The sequence below is a fragment of the Ovis aries genome, chromosome 24, assembly GCF_016772045.2.
Source record: "Ovis aries strain OAR_USU_Benz2616 breed Rambouillet chromosome 24, ARS-UI_Ramb_v3.0, whole genome shotgun sequence".
Classification (NCBI taxonomy): Eukaryota; Metazoa; Chordata; class Mammalia; order Artiodactyla; family Bovidae; genus Ovis; species Ovis aries.
Window position 1 is genome coordinate 20,000,001 of NC_056077.1, and position 18,960 is coordinate 20,018,960.

General features: G+C 37.5%; 1 protein-coding gene across 1 annotated transcript in view; it reads left to right on the forward strand.

The window, feature by feature from the left end:
• Nucleotides 1-18,960, forward strand: part of LOC101114079 (phospholipid-transporting ATPase ABCA3-like) — a 272,511-nt gene that overhangs the window by 77,237 nt on the left and 176,314 nt on the right. Inside the window, exon 11 of the mRNA XM_042240680.1 lies at nt 9,907-10,053. Within this exon, the coding sequence (XP_042096614.1) occupies nt 9,907-10,053 (147 nt within the window). The remainder of the gene's footprint in view (nt 1-9,906; nt 10,054-18,960) is intronic.

The window sequence follows — 18,960 nt, forward strand, 5'->3', positions numbered from 1 at the left end:
ATAGCAATACATATTAAAAGAAATGGACAAATCCAAGATATTTTCCACAGAATGGAGACTATTGGGGAATAAGTGGGCACTGAAGGAAAAGAAGGAAACTAGATAACAAACTATTAATAGAGCAATTAAATGTTAAATAACATAGACCTTTGCTGTTCTTACCAAGTTATAGTAGATTTTCTTAAATGTTTCTCCATTTGCTGTATTTTCTCAGATCAGTTTCTGGAGGCTTTAAATGGTTGTTTTTTGTTTTTTGTTTTTTGTTTAATTTCATTTTTTTTTCTTTTTTTCAGTTCTGAACTTATTTATTTTATTATTATTTTTTAACAATAATAATAAAAGGATAATGTAAGGATAATTGCTTACAGAATTTTGTAGTTTTCTATCAAACCTCAACATGAAACATGTTTGTTTGTTTGTTTTTTACCAGAATTTCTTGTTCCACTGTGGAGTGGGTCTACAGTGCTCTTCATGCTTACTTCCCAGAAATGAATCTTTTTATTGTCTTTTTTAATGGATTCAATTTTCTTAAATTTTGTTTAGAGTGTTTTTAATTAGGATTTTTATCATAAATATTGGTCTCTTTTCTTTTGTTGTAAGGTATTTCTCTCATTTTAATACCAGGATAATGATAGCCTCATATAGTGAGTTGGGAAGTATTTCCTCCTTTTCAATTTTCCAGAAGAGATTTTGTACATGTATTATTTTGTATCTGATTACTTGGGGATTTTTCTGAGATCTTTTTTGTAATTAATTTCTAATTTAACTCTGATTATGGTCAAAGAAAGACACTTTGTATGACTTAAATTCCTTTAAATGTGTTGATTCTTATTTGTTTCAGTCAATCATCTGTCTAAATAAATTTTATAAGTACTTGAAAATAATGTATAATCTGCTCCTGTTAAGTGAATTAATAAAAAAATGTCAATTAAGAGAAGTTCATTGTTAGCTCTTCAGGTATTCTATATCCTTACAGATTCTACATATTCTAACAATTATTGAGAGGAAAGTATCAAAGTCTTTGAAAATAGCTGCATTTTCTATTTCTGTTTGTAGTTCTATTGATTGTTGCCTCATGTATTTTGAATTCGGTTTTGGGTATATAAACATTTAGTAATATTATGTCTTCTTGAAAAGCTGATCTCATTATGATTATAAAATGACATTCTTATCTTTGACATTATTTTCCTCTCTTAAATCTACTCTAATTGTTGTTTATGTAACCACACCACTTAACCTTTTATTATTATTATTGGATTCTGTTTTACTGTAATAACACTAAGACTTTCAGGTTATTGATTTTAATTTTAAAATTAAAATATTTTCTGAATGTTTGTATAATTTATTGTATTTGAAAAGAACAGCATCAACTAGGGAATATCCATGTGTTTTTTAAAACCACACTGTTGAGCTTTGATTAATATCCAAAAAGCTAATTATCCTACTTAAACATTGCCTGATTAATATATGTGTATACTATGGGGGCTTCCCAGGTGACATTAGAGGTAAAGAACCCACCTGCCAATGCAGGAGGCATGAGATGTGCATTCGATCCCTGGCTTGGGACAATCCCCTTGAGGAGAGCGTGGCAACTCACTCCAGTATTCTTGCCTGGAAAATCCCATGGACAGAGGAGCCTAGTTGCTGCAGTCCATGGGGTCACAAAGAGTCAGACACGACTAAAGTGACTTAGCACACATGTATAAATGTACATGTCAGTTCAGTTCTGTTCAGTCACTCAGTCTTGGCCAACTCTTTGTGACCCCATGGACTGCAGCACACCAGGCTTCCCTGCCCATCACAAACTCCTGGAGCTTGCTAAAACTCATGTCCATCAAGTCAGTGATGCTATCCAACCATCTCATCCTCTGTTGTCCTCTTCTCCTCCTGCCTTCAATATTTTCCAGCATCAGAGTCTTTTCCAATGAGTCAGTTCTTCACATTGGGTGGCCAAAGTATTGGAGTTTCAGCTTCAGCATCAGTCCTTCCAATGAATATTCAGGACTGATTTCCTTAAGGATTGACTGGTTTGATCTCCTTGCAGTCCAGGGGACTCTCAAGAGTCTTTTCCAACACCACAGTTCAAAAGCATCAATTCTTCGGCACTCAACTTTCTTTATAGTCCAACTCTCACATCCATACACAACTACTGGAAAAACCATAGCTTTGACTAGACAGACCTTTGTTGGCAAAGTAATGTCTCTTTTTAATATGCTGTCTAGGTTGGTCACAGCTTTTCTTCCAAGGAGCAAGCTTTGTTTAATTTCATGGCTTCAGTCACCATCTGCAGTGACTTTGGAGCCCCCCAAAATAAAGTCTGTCTCTGTTTCCATTGTTTCCCCATCTATTTGCCATGAAGTGATGGGACCAGATGCCATGATCTTCGTTTTTTATTTTTTTTTTTTATTTTATGTAAAATATTTATTTATTATTTTTTTTTTAGTTTTTTATTTTTTAAATTTTACAATCTTTAATTCTTACATGCATTCCCAAACATGAACCCCCCTCCCACCTCCCTCCCCATAACGTCTTTCTGGGTCATCCCCATGCACCAGCCCCAAGCATGCTGCATCCTGCGTCAGACATAGACTGGCGATTCAATTCACATGATAGTATACATGTTAGAATGTCATTCTCCCAAATCATCCCACCCTCTCCCTCTCCCTCTGAGTCCAAAAGTCCGTTATACACATCTGTGTCTCTTTCCCTGTCTTGCATACAGGGTCGTCATTGCCATCTTCCTAAATTCCATATATATGTGTTAGTATACTGTATTGGTGTTTTTCTTTCTGGCTTACTTCACTCTGTATAATCGGCTCCAGTTTCATCCATCTCATCAGAACTGATTCAAATGAATTCTTTTTAACGGCTGAGTAATACTCCATTGTGTATATGTACCACAGCTTGCTTATCCATTCATCTGCTGATGGACATCTAGGTTGTTTCCATGTCCTGGCTATTATAAACAGTGCTGCGATGAACATTGGGGTACATGTGTCTCTTTCAATTCTGGTTTCCTCGGTGTGTATGCCCAGAAGTGGGATTGCTGGGTCATAAGGTAGTTCTATTTGCAATTTTTTAAGGAATCTCCACACTGTTTTCCATAGTGGCTGTACTAGTTTGCATTCCCACCAACAGTGTAGGAGGGTTCCCTTTTCTCCACACCCTCTCCAGCATTTATTGCTTGCAGATTTTTGGATCGCAGCCATTCTGACTGGTGTGAAGTGGTACCTCATTGTGGTTTTGATTTGCATTTCTCTAATAATGAGTGATGTTGAGCATCTTTTCATGTGTTTGTTAGCCATCCGTATGTCTTCTTTGGAGAAATGTCTATTTAGTTCTTTGGCCCATTTTTTGATTGGGTCGTTTATTTTTCTGGAGTTGAGCTGCAGAAGTTGCTTGTATATTTTTGAGATTAGTTGTTTGTCAGTTGCTTCATTTGCTATTATTTTCTCCCCATTCAGAAGGCTGTCTTTTCACCTTGCTTATATTTTCCTTTGTTGTGCAGAAGCTTTTAATTTTAATTAGATCCCATTTGTTTATTTTTGCTTTTATTTCCAGCATTCTGGGAGGTGGATCATAGAGGATCCTGCTGTGATTTATGTCTGAGAGTGTTTTGCCTATGTTCTCCTCTAGGAGTTTTATAGTTTCTGATCTTACATTTAGATCTTTAATCCATTTTGAGTTTATTTTTGTGTGCGGTGTTAGAAAGTGATCTAGTTTCATTCTTTTACAAGTGGTTGACCAGTTTTCCCAGCACCACTTGTTAAAGAGATTGTCTTTACTCCATTGTATATTCTTGCCTCCTTTGTCAAAGATAAGGTGTCCATATGTGTGTGGATTTATCTCTGGGCTTTCTATTTTGTTCCATTGATCTATATGTCTGTCTTTGTGCCAGTACCATACTGTCTTGATGACTGTGGCTTTGTAGTAGAGCCTGAAGTCAGGCAAGTTGATTCCTCCAGTTCCATTCTTCTTTCTCAAGATTGCTTTGGCTATTCGAGGTTTTTTGTATTTCCATACAAATCTTGAAATTATTTGTTCTAGTTCTGTGAAAAATGTGGCTGGTAGCTTGATAGGGATTGCATTGAATTTGTAAATTGCTTTGGGTAGTATACTCATTTTCACTATATTGATTCTTCCAATCCATGAACATGGTATATTTCTCCATCTATTAGTGTCCTCTTTGATTTCTTTCATCAGTGTTTTATAGTTTTCTATATATAGGTCTTTAGTTTCTTTAGGTAGATATATTCCTAAGTATTTTATTCTTTTCGTTGCAATGGTGAATCAAAAGCTTTACAGACAAGCAAAAGCTGAGAGAATTCAGCACCACCAAACCAGCTCTCCAACAAATTCTAAAGGATATCCTCTAGACAGGAAACACAAAAAAGGGTGTATAAACCCGAACCCAAAACAATAAAGTAAATGGCAACGGGATCATACTTATCAATAATTACCTTAAACGTAAATGGGTTGAACGCCCCAACCAAAAGACAAAGACTGGCCGAATGGATACAAAAACAAGACCCCTCTATATGCTGCTTACAAGAGACCCACCTCAAAACAAGGGACACATACAGACTGAAAGTGAAGGGCTGGAAAAAGATATACCACGCGAATAGAGACCAAAAGAAAGCAGGAGTGGCAATACTCATATCCGATAAAATAGACTTTAAAACAAAGTCTGTGAAAAGAGACAAAGAAGGCCACTACATAATGATCAAAGGAACAATCCAAGAAGAAGATATAACAATTATAAATATATATGCACCCAATATAGGAGCACCACAATATGTAAGACAAATGCTAACAAGTATGAAAGGGGAAATCAGCAATAACACAATAATAGTGGGAGACTTTAATACCCCACTCACACCTATGGACAGATCAACTAAACAGAAAATTAACAAAGAAACGCAAACTTTAAATGATACATTAGATCAGTTAGACCTAATTGATATCTATAGGACATTTCACCCCAAAACAACGAATTTCACCTTTTTTTCAAGTGCTCATGGAACCTTCTCCAGGATAGATCACATCCTGGGCCATAAATCTAAACTTGATAAATTCAAAAAAATCGAAATCATTCCAAGCATCTTTTCTGACCATAATGCATTAAGATTAGATCTCAATTACAGGAGAAAAACTATTAAAAATTCCAACATATGGAGGTTGAACAACACACTTCTGAATAACCAACCAATCACAGAAGAAATCAAAAAAGAAATCAAAATATGCATAGAAACTAATGAAATGAAAACACAACAACCCAAAACCTGTGGGACACTATAAAAGCAGTGCTAAGAGGAAAGTTCATAGCAATACAGGCATACCTCAAGAAACAAGAAAAAAGTCAAATAAATAACCTAACTCTACAACTAAAGCAACTAGAAAAGGAAGAGTTGGAGAACCCCAGAGTGAGTAGAAGGAAAGAAATCTTAAAAATTAGGGCAGAAATAAATGCAAAAGAAACAAAAGAGACCATAGCAAAAATCAACAAAGCCAAAAGCTGGTTCTTTGAAAGGATAAATAAAATTGACAAACCATTAGCCAGACTCATCAAGAAGCAAAGAGAGAAAAATCAAATCAATAAAATTAGAAATGAAAATGGAGAGATCACAACAGACAACACAGAAATACAAAGGATCATAAGAGACTACTATCAGCAGTTGTATGCCAATCAAATGGACAACGTGGAAGAAATGGACAAATTCTTAGAAAAGTACAGTCTTCCAAAACTGAACCAGAAAGAAATAGAAAATCTTAACAGACCCATCACAAGCACGGAAATTGAAACTGTAATCAGAAATCTTCCAGCAAACAAAAGCCCAGGTCCAGACGGCTTCACAGCTGAATTCTACCAAAAATTTCGAGAAGAGCTAACACCTATCCTACTCAAACTCTTCCAGAAAATTGCAGAGGAAGGTAAACTTCCAAACTCATTCTATGAGGCCACCATCACCCTAATACCAAAACCTGACAAAGATGTCACAAAAAAAGAAAACTACAGGCCAATATCTCTGATGAACATAGATGCAAAAATCCTCAACAAAATTCTAGCAATCAGAATCCAACAACACATTAAAAAGATCATACACCATGACCAAGTGGGCTTTATCCCAGGGATGCAAGGATTCTTCAATATCCGCAAATCAATCAATGTAATTCACCACATTAACAAATTGAAAAACAAAAACCATATGATTATCTCAATAGATGCAGAGAAGGCCTTTGACAAAATTCAACATCCATTTATGATAAAAACTCTCCAGAAAGCAGGAATAGAAGGAGCATACCTCAACATAATAAAAGCTATCTATGACAAACCCACAGCAAACATTATCCTCAATGGTGAAAAATTGAAAGCATTTCCCCTAAAGTCAGGAACAAGACAAGGGTGTCCACTTTCACCGCTACTATTCAACATAGTTCTGGAAGTTTTGGCCACAGCAATCAGAGCAGAAAAAGAAATAAAAGGAATCCAAATTGGAAAAGAAGAAGTAAAACTCTCACTGTTTGCAGATGACATGATCCTCTACATGGAAAACCCTAAAGACTCCACCAGAAAATTACTAGAGCTAATCAATGAATATAGTAAAGTTGCAGGATATAAAATCAACACACAGAAATCCCTTGCATTCCTATACACGAATAATGAGAAAGTAGAAAAGAAATTAAGGAAACAATTCCATTCACCATTGATCTTCGTTTTTTAAATGTTGAGTTTTAAGCCAGATTTTTCACTCACCTCTTTCACTTTAATAAAGAGGCTCTTTAGTTTCTCTTCACTTTCTGCCATAAAAGTGCTGTCATCTACATATCTGAGGTGTTGATATTTCTGCTGGTAATCTTGATTCCAGTTTGTGCTTCATCCAGCCTGGCATTTCACATGATGTACTCTTCATATAAGTTAAATCAGCAGGGTGTCAATATACAGTCTTTACTTACTCCTTTCCCATGTCCATGTTGATTGTTCCATGTCCAGTTCTAACTGTTGCTTCTTGACCTGCATACAGGTTTCTCAAGAGACAAATAATGTGGTCTGGTATTCCCATCTGTTGAAGAATTTTCCACATTATATTGTGATCTATACAATCAAAGTCTTTGGCATAATCAAGAAAGCAGGAGTAGATGTTTTTCTGGTATTCTCTTGCTTTTTTGATGATCCAGTGGATGTTGGAAATTTGATCTTTGGTTCCTCTGCCTTTTGGTAATGCTAGCATGTGAGATGAATGCAATTGTGCAGTCGTTTAACCATTCTTTGGCATTGCCTTTCTTTGGGATTGGAATAAAAACTGACCTTTTCCAGTCTTGTGACCACTGCTGAGTTTTGCAAATTTGCTGGCATATGGAGTGCAGCACTTTCAGAGCATCATCTTTTAGGATTTGAAATCCTAAAACAACAATCCTTCCAATGAATATTCAGAGCTGACTTCCTTTAGAATTTACTGATTTGATCTCCTTGCTGTCCAAGGGACTCTCAAGAACTTTCTCCAGCACCGCAGTTCAAAAGCATCAGTTCTTCAGTGCTCAGCCTTCTTTGTGATTCAACTCTCAAATCCGTATATGACTACTGGAAAAACCATAGCTTTGACTACACAAAACTTTGTGGCAAAGTGATGTCTCTGCTGTTTATTATGCTGTCTAGATTTCTCAAGATTTCTCATAGCTTTTCTTCCAAGAAGCAAGCGTCTTTTAGTTTTGTGGCTGCAGTTACTGTCCACAGGGGTTTTGAAGCCCAAGAAGATAAAGTCTGTCACTGTTTCCACTTCTGTTTGCCACGAAATGATGGGACTGGATGCCATGATCTTAGTTTTTTGAATTTTAAGTCTTTAACATCTTTTTCACTCTCATCTTCCACCTTCACCAAGAGGCTCTAGTTCCTCTTCACTTTCTGCCATTAGTGTGGTATCATCTGCATATCTGAGGTTGTTGATATTTCTCCAGCAGTCTTGACTCCAGCTTGTGCTTCATCCAGTCCAGCATTTCACATGATGTACCCTGCATATAAGTTAAATAAGCAGAGTGACAATATACAGCTTTGATGTACTCCTTTCCCAATTTTGAACCAGTCCATTGTTTCTTGTCCGGTTCTAACTGCTGCTTCTTGACCTTGATACAGGTTTCTCAGGAGACAGGTAAGGTCATCTGGTAGTCCCATCTCTGAAGGATTTTTCAAAGTTTGTTGTGATTGACACAGTCAAAAGCTTTAGTGTAGTCAATGAAACAGAAGTAGATGTTTTTCTGAAATTCTCTTGTTTCTTCTATAATCCAGTGGATGTTGACAGTTTGATCTCTTGTTCCTCTGCCTTTTCTAAACCCAGCTTGCGCATCAGGAAGTTCTCAGTTCTTGTACTGCTGAAGCCTAGCTTAAAGGATTTTGAGCATTATCTTGCTAGCATGTGAAATGAGTGCAATTGTGTGGTAGTCTGAACATTCTTTGACATTGCCCTTTTCTGGGATTGGAATGAAAACCAACCTTTTCCAGTCCTGTGGCCACTTCTGAGTTTCCCAAATTTCCTGGCACATTGAGGGCAGCACTTTCACAGCATCATCTTTTAGGATTTGAAATAGCTCAGCTGGAATTCTATCACCTCCACTAGCACTAGCTTTATTTGTAATGATGCTCCCTAAGGCCCTCTTAACTTTGCACTCCAAGATGTCTGGCTCTAGGTGAGTGATCACACTATCGTGGTTATATGGATCATTGAGATGTTTTTTGTATAGTTCTGTGTATTCTTGCCACCTCTTAATATCTTCTGCTTCTGTTGGGTCCATACCATTTCTGTCCTTTATTGTGCCCATCTGTACTTGAAATGTTCCCTTGGTATCTCTTATTTTCTTGAATTGGAGGATAATTGCTCTACAATATTGTATTGGCTTTTGCCATACATCAATCTCTTCTATGTGGATATTTTTCAGGAGTAAATACTGTAGTACTATGCAGTCTATGGTTGGTTGAATCAGTCAATGTGCAGGAAGCAGAGATATGGAAGACCAACTATAAATTATATGTGAATTAACCCCCATGTTGTTCAAAAGTCAACTATAGTAGGAATTTTCAAAAGACCCTTCTGAAAGTTTGCCAAATAAATAAATCAAATAAATATTTTAGGCTCCATGATCCGCATAGACTGCCTGTCACATATTCTGTTTTGTGTTTTTTACCAAGTCTTTAAAAGTATAAAAAGCTGTTCCTAGTTTTTTGGTGTTGTTTTTTTTGGGTTGGGTTTTTTTTTTTTTTTTTTTTTTGCCATACAAAAACAGATAATGGACCATATTTGAGCTGCTGTTTGGAATCTTAAGAATTTCTGGACATGCTTTTGAAGTGAAGTGAAAGTCGTTCAGTCATGTCCGACTCTTTGTGACCCCATGGACTATACAGTCCATGGAATTCTCCAAGCCAGAATACTGAAGTGGGTAGCCTTTCCCTTCTCCAGGGGATCTTCCCAATGTAGGGATCAAATCCAGGTCTTCCGCATTGCAGACAGATTCTTTACCAGCTGAGCCATCAGGCTTTTATCAATAACTAAACTTCTGGCTGAAATCGTGGCATCAACTTTTCCAATCATTGGTGACAGTTTCTGTGAGCTTTCCTAGATCCTACTACAGTTTAGTAAACCCATAATTACAATATGATGTTCTTTATACATAAAATATTAAAAAGTCTCCATTTTCCTTACCAAGTGTAAATAGATATACATAGCACCAAGACTTCATATTTATTTTGACTAGTATAGAAACTCAATGCACCTACATGTATTGTTCCTTGTTGGCAGTATCATCTTCTTTATATAATGTGAGTATGATGATAGGATGTTTCTTCTAAGGATAGGATATAAGTGTCTTTCATAAGTGATGAGTAACAAATATCAAGTTATTCTTTTCTTTATTCCACAGGAATTAGGTGACAAAGTAGTAATAAACAATATGTCTTTGAATTTATATAAGGGGCAGATCACTATTCTCCTAGGACAAAATGGGGCAGGAAAAACCACAGCCTTGTCTATTCTCACAGGTATGTATTTGGCTCTATCCAAAGCAGCAGTCAGGTTCCTTCTAAACTGTAAATCAATCAACAACTTTTAGTGTTAAAGTATGTTGTCATTTCAGTGTTGTAGTTATTATTACAGTTTCAATTATTTAAAACCAAGATGCTTACGTGATATAATACATTAATTTAATCAATTAAAAATGTGCTGGCTCTTTCCTAGGAATAGATATCACAGTGGTGATTTCAAAGTTGTCACATTCAGTTTTATACTCTGGTAGAGATACAGACAAAAATATGAAACATGCAACACCATAATGAAAAAGAAGATGTAGAATCCAAAAGAATGACACCTAACCTGTTTTGGGCATGATGAATGGGGTAGTGACATCAATATGAGGCAAACAAGAGATATAAAAAGCTATGATGGAAAGGAAAGAAGAACATTATATAAGCAAAGACTAGAAAACTGAAGAGCAGGGAACAGATATATGACTAGACTATGAAAGGAATGTAAATAATGGCAAAAGATGAAGATGGATGAATAATCAAAAGGTCAAATCATGAAAGAATTGGGGGAAGCCATCCATTAAAGTTTAGAATTTATTCTGAGAGCAATGAAAGGTCATGAAAGGATATTTCGTGAAGGTTTATACTTTAGAAATATTGCACTCACTAAAAAGAAAGAATGGATAAAGAATACTAGGGACCATTAGAACAATGAACTCTATGTTGAGTTTAAGTCCTAGAGGCTAGAGCAGGGCTGAGCCTCATACTCAAGATAAAAACAGCCTCTGTTTGTTACAAAAGTGATGTCAAAACTAACAGGAGGGGCAGACACTACTCATATTCTCTGCTGTTTTGTGTATTTGAACTGACTTCCTCTATGTCTGTTAAAACTTTTCTTAAAAGAATGACTGCCTAGCTAACACAAGGTCATGATTCAAGTTATCATTACCTTCATGATAATATTAATATAGGCATAATATATATAGTTAATATGCTTTACATAATTTGTCCTGGAATATACACCATGCTTTATTTTTCTTTTTTTATGGTGAGAACATTTTTTTACAAAATATTATTTTAGTTTCAATCATATGACATAGTGATTCAGTGTTTTTATACATTATGAAATGGTCATCACAATAATTCTAGTAACCACAGGTCACCATACAAAGTTTTTGCAGTATTGCTGACTATATTCCGTATTCTTTACACTTAGCTTCATACCCTCTAATGGTTCATATTGTTACAAATGGAAAGATAGGTATAAATATAGATATATGTATCACATCTTATCTATTCATCTCTCAGTGGATATGTGCTTCCATATCTTGTGTGTGCTAGTCACTCAGTCTTGTCCAACTCTTTGTGACTCCATAGACTGTAGACTAACAGGCTCCTCTTATTCATGGAATTCTCCAGGCAACAATACTGGAATGGGTTGCCATTCCCTTCTCTAGGGGATCTTCCTGACCCGGGGATCAAACTCTGGTCTTCCACATTACAGGCAGATTCCTTTACCATCAGAGCTACCAGGGAAGCTTCCATATATTAGATATTGTAATTAGGATTCCACATTTGCTCTGCCAAGGGCATGGATTCAGTCCCTGGTTGGAGAATTATGATCCTGCAAGCTGCAAGGTATGGCCAAAAAAAATGCTACAGTGAACATGGGGAAGCATATATATCTTTGGATTTAGTGTTTTCATTTTCTTTGGATAAATGTGCAGAGGTAGAATTGCTGGATTATATACTAGGTCTGTTTTTAATTTTTTGAGAAACCACCATAATGTTTCATAGTGGTTGTACCAATTATATTTCCACCAACAGTGCATAAGTTTTTCCTTTTCTACATCTTCACCAAAACTTATTTCTTCTCTTTTATTTCTTCTGACAGAAGTGAGGTTCCATGCTTTACATGTTACTTAAGAACACTTGTCATACACTTTCCCATCTACACTGGGAATGCCTAATGTAGGCATCACAGTTCAGTTCTTGTTATGAATAGGATTTCAATAGGTGAGAGTCAACTGGCACCTATTGAAATCCTATTCATACACAAGAGATAGATCAAAAGCAACCGTCCAGTGAAAACATGGCAGAGGAGGTGGCTCCAACCTTCAGTCCCTTCACAAACTAAACTGATGAAGAAATACAGAATGTCAACACCAATCTTGGCAGAGGTCTGGAAGCAGGCGAAGCCTTATAGCAATAGAGCAATACCAAATTAAGAAAAAGGTAAACTGGATGATTGGTGAGAGTGACACAGCAATTTTGGAAGCTTCAGGCCCTGTTCATCCCAGAGACACTGGGATGACAACAACATACAGGGATGAAATACCTTTCTGAGAATTCTAGAAACCATTTTGGAAGCTACAGCACACAAATGACTACTTAGTGAGTACCATAAGGCATATGAAGTTTGTGTCATTTTCTCACCTAATCTGTCCCTCCAAACGGTATGGCAGAGTCAGAAGGAATCTTTACAATGCATAAATTTTACCTTGGGACAAAAGGGAAAAACTGGGATTTCCATTTAGTGATCTTGCTTGTCTGGGGCTGCCTTTGAGACTGGTTTCTATCTTCCCTAATGGAGTACTTGTGGGAGAGGCAGTGTGATATGGATGCAGTTTGGAATCCACAGGAAAAAAACAGGCCAACTTGAGGCACTTTAAAGTGCTTAAAAGCCACAGAAAATTTGCAGTTCTGCAGGCAGGGAGCAAGATAGGACAGGAAAAGGAATATAATAGAACCTGAAACCAAAAACTCCAAGCTGCTTAAGAAAATTAATACGTATAAAAACAGATACTGATGGCTGCAATCACTGTCCACAGTGATTTCGGAGCCCAAGGAAAAGAAAATTTGTCATTGCTTCCACTTTTCCCCCTTCTATTTGCCATGAAGTGATGGGACCGGATGTCATCATCTTGGTTTTTGAATGTTGAGTTTCAGTCCCGCTTTTTTCACTCTCCTTTCACCCTCATCAATAGGCTCTTTAGTTCCTCTTCACTTGCTGCCATTAGTGTGATATCATCTTCATATCTGATGCTGGTATTTCTCCCAGCACTCTTGATTCTAGCTTATGATTCATCCAGCCCAGCATTTCTCATGATGTGCTCTGCATATAAAAGTTAAACAAGCAGGATGACAATATACAGCCTTGTCATACTCCTTTCCCAATTTTGAACCAGTCAGTTGTTCCATGTCTGATTCAAACTGTTGCTTCTTGACCTGCATACAGGTTTCTCAGGAGACAGGTAAGATGGTCTGGTATTCCTATCTGTTTAAGAATTTTCCACAATTTGTCATGACCCACACACTCAAAGGCTTTAGCGTGGTCAATGAAGCAGAAGTAGATGTTTTTCTGGAATTCCCTTGCTTTCTCTAGGATCCAATAAATGACAATTTGACCTCTGCTTCCTCTGCCTTTTCTAAACCCAACTTGTACATCTGGAAGCTTTTTATTCATATACTGCTGAAGCCTAGCTTGACAGATGTTGAGCATTACCTTATTAGGATGTGAGATGAGCACAATTGTATGGTAATTTGAACAATCTTTGGCATTGCCTTTCTTTGGGATTGGAATGAAAACTGACCTTTTTCAGTCCTGAGACCACTTCTGAGTTTCTCAGACTTGCTGATACATTAAGTGCAGCATCTTTTAGGATTTTAAATAGCTCAGGTGGAATTCTGTCACCTCTACTAGCTTTGTTCACAGTAATGCTTTCTAAGGCCCACTTGAATTCACACTCCAGAATGCCCCGCTCTAAGTGAGAGACTACACGCTCATGGTTATCCATTAGGACCTTTTTTACATAGTACTTCTGTGTATTTTTGCCACCCCTTCTTAATCTTGTCTGTTTCTATTAGGTCCTTACTGTTTCTGTCCTTTATTGTGCCCTTCCTTACATGAAATGTCCTTTTAATATTTCCAATTTTCTTGAAGATATCTCTACTCTTTCCCATTCTATCATTTTCTTCTATTTCTTTGCACTGTCCATTTAAGAAGGCCTTCTTATCTTTCTTTGCTATTCTTTGGAACTCTGCATTCAGTTGGGTATATCTTTCCCTTTCTCCCTTGCCTTTTGCTTCCTTCTTTCCTTAGCTAGTCTTTTGGACTCTGTGGGAGAGGGCGAGGGTGGGATGATTTGAGAGAATGGCACTGAAACATGTATATTATCATATGTGAAACAGATCACCAGTCCAGGTTCAATGCATGGGACAGGGTGCTCGGGACTGTTGCTCTGGGATGACCCAGAGGGATGGGATGGGGATGGAGGTGGGGGGGGGCGGGGAATCAGGATGGGGAACACATGTACACCCATGGCTGATTCATGCAATGTATGGCAAAACTACTACAATATTGTAAAGTAATTAATCTCCAATTAAAATGAATAAATTTATATTTTAAAATAAATTAATTAAAAATAAAACCAGCAAAAAAATAATGTTAAAAAATAAATAAAACATGATATTGTGCTAAATGCAAATAAATAAATAAATAAATGCCCCCCCCCAAAGAAAAAGAAAAGAGAAACCTCTTCAGACAACCTGCTTCACATCTTGCATTTCTTTTTCTTTGGGATGGTTTTGGTCACTATCTCCTGTACAATGTTACTAACTTCCATCCATAGTTCTTTAGGCACTCTGTCTACCAGGTCTAATCCCTTGAATCTATTCATCATCTACACTGTATGTAGGGGTTTAATTTAGGCCTAATTATCTTCTTGATTTCTTCAATTCAAGCCCTGAATTTTGCAATAAGGAACTCATGATCTGAGCTACAGTCAGCTCCAGGTCTTGTTGCTGATGGTATAGAGCATCTCCTACTTACACTGCAGAGAACATAATCAGTCTGATTTTGCTATTGCCCATCTGGTGATATCCATGTGTACATGTGTACAAGTTGTCTCTTGGATTGTTGGAAGAGTGTGTTAGCTATGACCAGTGTGTTCTTTTGACAAAACTGTTAGCCTTTGCTCTGCTTTATTTTGTACTACAAAGTCAAACTTGTCTATTATACTGCGTATCTCTTGACTTCCACTTTGGCATTCCAATCCGCTATGATGAGAACGACATCTTTTTGTTCTAGAAGATGTTGTAGGTCTTCCTAGAACAGGTCAACTTCAGCTTTTTCTACATCAGTGTTTTGGGAATAGACTTAGAGTACTGTGATTTTGAATGGTTTACCTTAGAAAAATCTGAGATCATTCTGTCATTTTAAAGGTTGCACCCAGGTATTGTATTTTGAACACTTTTGTTGAATATGAGGGCTACTCCATTTCTTCTAAGCGATTCTTGCACACTGTTCAGTTCAGTTCAGTCACTCAGTCATGTCCAACTCTGCAACCCCATGAATCACAGCATGCCAGGCCTCCCTGTCCATCACCAACTCCCAGAGTTCACCCAAACTCATGCCCATCCAGTCAGTGATGCCATCCAGCCATCTCATCCTCTGTCATCCCCTTCTCCTCCTGCTCCCAATCCCTCCCAGCATCAGTCTTTTCCAATAAGTCAACTCTTCGCATGAGGTGGCCAAAGTATTGGAGTTTCAGTCTCAGCATCGGTCCTTCCAATGAACATCCGGGCCTGGTCTCCTTTAGGATGGACTGGTTGGATCTCCTTGCATTCCAAGGGATTCACAAGAGTCTTCAACACCACAGTTCAAAAGCATCAATTCTTTGGTGCTCAGCCTTCTCCATAGCCCAACTCTCACATGCATACATGACCACTGGAAAAACCATAGCCTTGACTAGACAGACCTTTGTTGGCAAAGTAATATCTCTGCTTTTTAATATGCTCCTAGGTTGGTCATAACTTTCCTTCCAAGGAGTAAGTGTCTTTTAATTTCATGGCTGCATTCACCATCTGCAGTGATTTTGGAGCCCCGCAAAATAAAGTCTGACACTGTTTCCATTGTTTCCCCATCTGTTTGCCATGAAGTGATGGGGCCAGATGCCATGATCCTAGTTTTCTGAATGTTGAGCACATTGTAGTAGATAAAGTAGTCGTCTGAATTACATTCCCATCCATTTTAGTTCACTGATTCCGAAGATGTAGATGTTTACTCTTGCCATCTCCTGCTTGACCTTGTCCAATTTACTTTGATTCATGGACCTAACATTCCAGTTTCCTATGCAATACTGTTCTTCACAGGATCAGACTTTGCTTTCACCACCAGACACGTCTACCACTTAGCATCATTTCTGCTTTGGCATATCCACTTCATTCTCTCTGGAGCTATTAGTAATTGCCCTCTGCCCTTCCCTGGGAGCATATTGGACACCTTCCAACCTGGGGAGAGGGGGATGGGGGCTCATCTTCCAGTGTCATATCTTTTTGCCATGTTACTGTTCTTGGGGTTCTCCCGGCAAGAATACTGAGTGGGTTACCATTTCCTCCTCCAGTTGACCACATTTTGTCAGAACTCTTCACTATGACCTGTCTGTCATGGGTAGCCCTGCATGGCATGACTCATAGCTTCATTGAGTCACACAAGCCCCTTCACCACAAGAAGGCTGTGATCCAAGTGTTGTGTACTGCTAACCTAAAGAAATGAAAAAGACTTATGAGAGAACATTGTGAACAATCATATGCTAACAGGTTAAATAATCAAAATAAAATGGAAAAATTCCTAGAAACATATGAATTACCTAAACAGATTCATGAAGAAATAGAAAATGGAACAAAACTATAACAAGTAAAGCACTTGAGTCAGTAATAAAAAGCCTTCTGTATTTATTTGCTAGGGCTACCATAACAAAGTACCACAGATGGGGTGAATTAAAAAATAGAAATTTATTTTTCCTCACAGTTCTAGAGGCTAGAAGTCCAAGTTTAAGGTATTGGCAGGTTTGATTTCTTTTTCTTTTTTTTTGAGGCTTTTTGCTTAGCTTAAAGAAGGCCATCTTCTTCTGCGTCTCCCCTTGGTCTTCCTTTTGTTCACAGCTGTGTCCTAATTCTTATTATAAGGATACCAGTCATATTGGATTAGAGCCCACCCATATAACTTCACTTTGTCTTAACTACCTCTTTAAAAGCCCTACACTGAAATATGCATTCTGAGGTACTAGGGGTTAAGACTTTAACATATAAATTTGTAGGGATACAGTTTCACCTACAACACCTCCAAGCAAAGAAAAGTCCAGTTCAATGACTGTACTGTTGAATTCTACCAAACATTTAAAGAATTAATATCAAGCTTTCTCAGACTTCCAAGAATAATAGAAGAGGAACACTTTCTGTTCTATTTGGCAACCATTTCTGTTCTATGAGGCCAATTACCCTCCAGTCAAAACCGGATAAAGACATCACAGGAAAAGAAAGTACGGAAAAATATTCCTTCTGAATATAGTTTTTTAAAAATCATCAACAACATACAAGAACACATTCAGTTCAGTTCAGTTCAGTTCAGTCACTCAGTCGTGTCCGACTCTTTGTGACCCCATGAATCACAGCACACCAGGCCTCCCTGTCCATCACCAACTCCCAGAGTTCACTCAGACTCATGTCCATTGAGTCAGTGATGCCATCTAGCCATCTCATCCTCTGTTGTTCCCTTCTCCTCCTGCCCCCAATCCCTCCCAGCATCAGAGTCTTTTCCAATGAGTCAACTCTTTGGATGAGGTGGCCAAAGTACTGGAGTTTCAGCTTTAGCATCATTCCTTCCAAAGAAATCCCAGGGCTGATTTCCTTCAGAATGGACTAGTTGGATCTCCTTGCAGTCCAAGGGACTCTCAAGAGTCTTCTCCAACACCACAGTTCAAAAGCATCAATTCTTCGGCCTCAGCCTTCTTCATAGTCCAACTCTCACATCCATACATGACCACAGGAAAGATCGTAGCCTTGACTAGATGGACCTTAGTCGGCAAAGTAATGTCTCTGCTTTTGAATATGCTATCTAGGTTGATCATAACTTTTCTTCCAAGAAGAGATAAGAAAGCCTTCTTCAGCAATCAATGCAAAGAAATAGAGGAAAACAACAGAATGGGAAAGACTAGAGAGCTCTTCAAGAAAATTAGAGCTACCAAGGGAATATTTCATGCAAAGATGGGCTTGATAAAGGACAGAAATGGTATGGACCTAACAGAAGCAGAAGATATTAAGAAGAGGTGGCAAGAATACACAGAAGAACTATACAAAAAAGATCTACACGACCCAGATAATCACGATGGTGTGATCACTCACCTAGAGCCAGACATCCTGGAATGTGAAGTCAAGTGGGCCTTAGAAAGCATCACTACGAACAAAGCTAGTGGAGGTGATGCAATTCCAGTAGAGTTATTTCAAATCCTGAAAGATGATGCTGTGAAAGTGCTGCACTCAATATGCCAGCAAATTTGGAAAACTCGGCAGTGACCACAAGACTGGGGAAAGTCAGTTTTCATTCCAATCCAAAGAAAGGCAATGCCAAAGAATGCTCAAACTACCGCAGAAATGCAAGAGCACATTAAAAGGATATAAATCATGATCAAGTGGATTTTTCCCAAGAATTCAGCAATGTTTCAACGTAAGAAAGTCAGTCAGTGCAATCACTACTGCATATTAATAATACAACAGAATCTACATGACCATGTTAAGTATGCAAGAAAAAACATTTGATAAAATCAACAAAAATTTCTTGTTAAAAACAAAACAAAACATTCAGAAAATGGAATAGAAGGAATTTCCTTGACATAATATCTATTTAAAAACACAACCAAAGTTATACACAATGGTGAAAGTCTGAAATCAGCTTTCCTCTTAATATTACAAACAAAGCAAGGATATATTCTGCCACCACTACTACTCAACATTGTATGGAAATTTCTAACAAAAGCAATTAGGCAAGAAAAAGAGGAAAGCTATCCAAATTGGAAAATTAAACTAAATTATCCCTATTCACAGATGGCACGATACTGTATATGGAAAGCCCAAAAATCCACAAAAATTTACTAGGGCTAATAAATGAATTTTGT